The sequence below is a fragment of the Talpa occidentalis genome, unplaced genomic scaffold, assembly GCF_014898055.3.
Source record: "Talpa occidentalis isolate TD23 unplaced genomic scaffold, MPIMG_talOcc4v2.1 talOcc4.2479, whole genome shotgun sequence".
Lineage (NCBI taxonomy): Eukaryota > Metazoa > Chordata > Mammalia > Eulipotyphla > Talpidae > Talpa > Talpa occidentalis.
This window is the reverse complement of record NW_023602606.1, coordinates 1-5,202: the sequence shown is the minus strand read 5'-3', so window position 1 is coordinate 5,202 and position 5,202 is coordinate 1. Positions and strand designations below refer to the sequence as shown.

Here is a 5,202-nt window from a genome sequence, read left to right as displayed (position 1 = left end):
TTCCAGCTCTCCTCACCCTGCAATCTATCTGAAAGCCAGAGTTAACATATATCACTCCATCTTATATTACCAATTCCACGTTTTCCTTGTCCACCATCTTAACTGGAGTTCTTTACATAGTAGTAGTACAATACCAACCCTCATTCTTAAAGAATTTGAATCCTCATTTGTGTCGCCTTTATTAACATTTATTATATGACATGAACATGGCACCTAAATAATCCCCAGAATTTCACACCTGGTCCTCCTCGCTCCACTTGTGTAGAATAACTCAATTTTCCCTGGCTAGCAATGACACTACCTCAGAACAGCAGTTCTGCTCTTTATCTGTTCACTTAAGGACCACAAAATGTCCATGCAGTAGCCTCCACTTCCAGTTCTGTGGAATTATTGTTAGATCCCCTCATGGCTTGCTTGAGAACTATATGAGATACTTAAGAACCAATTTAAGTTCTCTTGGCTCATCTCTTATTCTAGTCACAGCTTCAGTAAACAGATTTCACAGACTTTTGAAAGGCATTTTTTAAGTTGTTTTATTTTTTATTGAGTCAACAGTGGTTTACAACACTCTATAGATTTAGGGTATAGGATCAAAACTCCTTAGATAGATGCTACCATACTATTACTCAAGCACCAATAATCCATTGGACCCTCTTGCCATTTGCTACAGAGCCCCCACATTTGCCCTCTGGTAGCCTCAATTCTGCAGTCAATTTTTAGAGTTTCTTTTGGCTTAGCTGTGTCTGTTCCTTTGCTCTGTTTCTCTATATTCCACATGCAGTGAAATCATCTGATATGTGTCTTTCTCCTTCTGTTTGCTTCATTTAGCACCATCCCCTCCATTTCCTTCCATGTTGTCACAAACAGCAAGGTGAATTATATATGCATACCACCTCTTCTTTATCCACTCATCTGTCATTGGGCTCTTAAGTTGTTTTCATAATTTGGCTGTTGTGAATAGTGTTGTAATGAACAGAGAAGTGCATCTATCCCTTCAAATAAGTGTGCAAGGGCTTTTCACTTTGATGTAGTCCCATTTGTTTATTTTTGCTTTTGTTTTCCTTGTTGGAGTTGAGTTCCCAAAGACAATGTCTCAGAGATTTTTTGGCCTATTTGTCTTATATATTTTATGGTTTCCAGTCTCACATTCAAGTCGTTGAATCATTTTGAAGTAATTATTGTGTATGGTGTGAGACAGTGGTCTAGTTTCATTCTTTTGCATATGGCTGTTCAATTTCCCCAGCACCTTTTGCTGGAGACTTTCCTTTCTCCATTTATACTGATCACTCCCTTGTGGTAGTATGGACTTAATTCTAGGTCTCAAATCCATTGGTCTGTGTGTTTATTTTTATTTCAATACCATGCCATTTTGATTACCACAGTTTGTAAGAATGTTTAAGATCTATGAAACTTCTGTTCTTTATTTTGTCAAGATTATTTGATAAAATGGTGTCTTATGTAGATTCCATATATTTTCAACAATGTTTCCTCTGTTTCTTTGAAGAACTGCAACTTTGATAAGGATTGCACTGAATCTTTATATTGCTTAGGGCAAGAGGCCTTTTTAACATTACCTCAATCAAAATAATTTAACTAAAAGCAATATTTAAAAGATTTAAAAGATTTTCAATATTAGTGTCACAAGGATGTAAAGAAACCAGAATTCTAACAGACTGCTTATAAGTATATAAATTGGTATGATCACTTTGGAAATCTCTTTGATAATATTTACTATATTAGAATATAGGCATATTCTATGACCTGACAATTTTGCCCCATGTATATATATGCAATAAAAGACATATATGAAAATATTCATAGTAGCCTTATTTGTAATAATGGCTCAGAATTCAAAAGGAACAAACACACTACTCTATGAATGAATCTCAAAAAATTATTTTTGAGAGTCACAAAAAATACAAAAGAACATATATGATTCCTCTTTATATGAAGTACAAGAATAAGCAATGTAATCCATAGTGATAGAATTCAGATCAGTAAATTACAGTGTCAGGGAATGGATGGGTAATTGAGTGCATTTTTTAATCTTTAAAATGGCAATGATGCCCTTGCGGAATCATTACAAGAGTAGAGCAGGTAAAGGGTATAAAGTCTGCTGACAAATTCCAAATATCAAGCAGGAGAGTGACATAAGCTGTTAACCAGACTCTGGGTGCTACCCCAATAACTGATGGAGTAAACTTAGGTGCCCAGAGCTGAGTTAGCTCCCTAAGACACACTGAACTGCTGGAGCAATGTAAACAGACCGCTCACAGGCGGTTCAGGTGGGGCCTGAGAGCTAATGTAGACATAAAAATAAAACAGAAGAGATAAGGTTAAGAGATAGAATGATCTGATCCCTTACTCAGAGAGAGGTAAGAATATGTTCATTGTATTCAACAATGAAAAGTTCACTTGAGCAGAGGTAGCCAGGAAAGGGAGGGGTTTGAGTTTTAGTGTGCATTGACCAGGGAGAACAGATGACTATTTGAAGCAGAGTTTTGAATAAAAAAAAAAAAAAATGAAGACATGATAAATTAGCTGTGAAGCTAATGGAGTCAGAAATATCATTTAAAAGCTTTAAAACTATGCTTCCTCAGGGTCTCCCCGGAAGAACCAAAAGGAAGACCTTCCCAGCGTGTCACTAGGATCCTCTTTCTTGTTCAACTGTGCTCCTCCACTTCATCTTTTCTACTGACTGGATAATTATTTAGTATGCCACTTAACAGAAAGTTGCAAAGTAACTTAGTATCAGCGCATCTACTGAATAAACTATGTAAACATCCCAAGCCTTATTGTCATAGGTAAAAGGGAGTTTTCTTTTTGCTAAAGACTCTTCCCAAAGCCCCTTTCATGTCTCTGTTCCGCAGGCTGTAGATGAAGGGGTTCAGCATGGGGGTCACCACAGTGTACATCATAGCCATGACAGTCTCCTTAACAGTAGAATTATTAGATGAAGGGATTAAATACAGACCAATGACTGTCCCATAGAACAGCGACACCACAGAGAGGTGGGAGCCACAGGTGGAGAAGGCCTTGCGGATCCCCCTGACAGAAGGGACCTTCAGGATGGAGGACACGATTCGTCCATAGGACATGATGATGAGTAGGAATGGAACAACGAGGATGAGGCCCCCCATGATGAATATCACCAGCTCGTTAACTCGAGTGTCCGAGCAGGACAGCTTCAGCAGAGCAGACATGTCACAGAAAAAGTGGGGGATCACATTGTCTGCGCAAAAACACAACCTGGCCATGAGCAGAGTGTGTAACATGGCGTGGAAGGTGGTCACAACCCAGGACAGCACCACCAGGGACACACAGAGCCTGGGGCTCATGATGCTGGTGTAGTGCAGAGGGAAGCAGATGGCCACATAGCGGTCATAGGCCATGGCCACCAGGAGGAAGCTCTCCAGGTCTGCAAAAAACAGGAAGAAGTACATTTGGGTCAGACAGCCGGCGTAGGGGATGGAAGGGACCTGGCTCTGCATGTTCTGCAGTAACTTGGGCATCGTGACAGAGGAGAAGCAGAGGTCAGAGAAAGACAAATTGCTAAGAAACATATACATGGGCGTGTGGAGGTGAGAGTCCAAGCGGATGAGGACGATGATGAGAAGGTTCCCCAGGACGGTGGTTAGATACATGGCCAGGAACAGGGCATAGAACAGGTTCTGCTGCTCTGGCCTGATGGGCAGGCCCAGGAGGAGAAATTCTGATATGACAGTTTGATTTCTTCCTGTCATGCTCTGTTTCCAGTATCTTTAGGAGAAAATAGCAGAGTCCATTAAAAACCTGAATAAAAATGAACATATTTCTTTGATACATATTCTGTTTATCTGTAGTCATGTATTTCACCCTCATTTTCTGAGTCACCATTCTCTATAACCAGAAATACACCATATCACTCAATCAAAGACACTTTCTAAACTTATTTTCACTTCTCAGTAAATAGCATCGCAATTAGTCACAATAGCGGCTCCTCCCTCCCGTCACTCGTCACTCTAATCTCTTAGCTTCTATGCTATCACACTGGTTCTCCTAATACTGTCCACTTCATTCATTCTCAATAACTGTGATTGGTTTCTTCCCCAACCATTCTTATCTATTAGTGTTTCCTAGAGCTTTTTCCTAAACACCGTTCATTTATAATTCTACATCTGCATCCTTACCGGTGGCATCAATTACCATCAGACCCTCATGGGTAAACCTCTCTTACCTTCAGAATTGTGTAATCATTATCTCCCTGTCCCTCTCCCAATCCACTCCTCCAAGTCTCTCATCTCAATAAAAGAAATCACGTTCAAGTCAAAAACCTAAGAGTTTTCTTTCATCTCCTCCTTTCTCTATCAACCTCCTCTCAGTCACTATCAATATGCAATCAGTCAGGTCCTATAGATTCTGCCACTTAATTCTCTCTCTCATGCACTCATATCCCCAAACCCATGACCCACAGACATACCGTGTCTGTGCTACTCAAACAGCCTCTTAAATTCCTCTCCTGCCTCCATGCTCCCTTCTTTCAGTCTCTTCACCCTGGTATCCTACGATAAAAATCTGATCATCCTCTCCTTAAAGTCTTCTTCGACTACCAGTGCTCTTAAGAGAAAGGCAAAATTTCTTTTTTTTTTAATGTACCTTTACCAAATACAGAAAATATTGAAATCAGTTTTCAAATACAACAGGAATTTTCCAGCACAACCAAAAGATGAACTTCACTGTTGGTTACAAATTAGTATTACTTGCCAGGATACAGACATTCGAATTTTACTAGTACAGTTAATATTTTTCTATGATTTGAAGATCAAAGTTATTCAGTTAGTCAATACTTTAGTATTGCAGGTAAGATGTTCTAATGGGAATTCATTAAGATAAACCAATGTTAGCAGCTGTTAATCTGCTAAAGCTGGCATCAAATTCTAAACCATTTACATTTGATAATTGACAGTTATCATGAGATATATGAGTTTTTATATCACTTATTTGCATTTCCACTATGAACTGTTACTATATTACTTGCCCATTTATAAATCACAGCATCAAAAAGCCCAAAGGATCTAAGAATTGAAACATGAAGGAAGGTTCACAGAAACAGCTGCAGGAGAAGCTGGGCTATGAATTTCCCGTCTTCAACAACTTAGCAACCACAGCAATGCCTGGGCCCAGAGACTTTGAAGAGACACTAGAAACTTCAATCCCACCACA

General features: G+C 39.3%; 1 protein-coding gene across 1 annotated transcript; it reads right to left on the bottom strand.

The window, feature by feature from the left end:
- Window positions 1–2,798: 2,798 nt before the first annotated feature.
- Window positions 2,799–3,743, bottom strand: LOC119253951 (olfactory receptor 1E5). Its single transcript, XM_037521174.1, has one exon. The coding sequence runs from the start codon at window positions 3,741–3,743 to the stop codon at window positions 2,799–2,801; it is 945 nt and encodes a 314-aa protein (XP_037377071.1).
- Between the last annotated feature and the right edge of the window lie 1,459 nt (window positions 3,744–5,202).

What these genes read in the sequence shown, in the direction of transcription:
- LOC119253951 (XM_037521174.1), bottom strand. Translation starts at nt 3,743, where the DNA reads ATGACAGGAAGAAATCAAACTGTCATATCAGAATTTCTCCTCCTGGGC.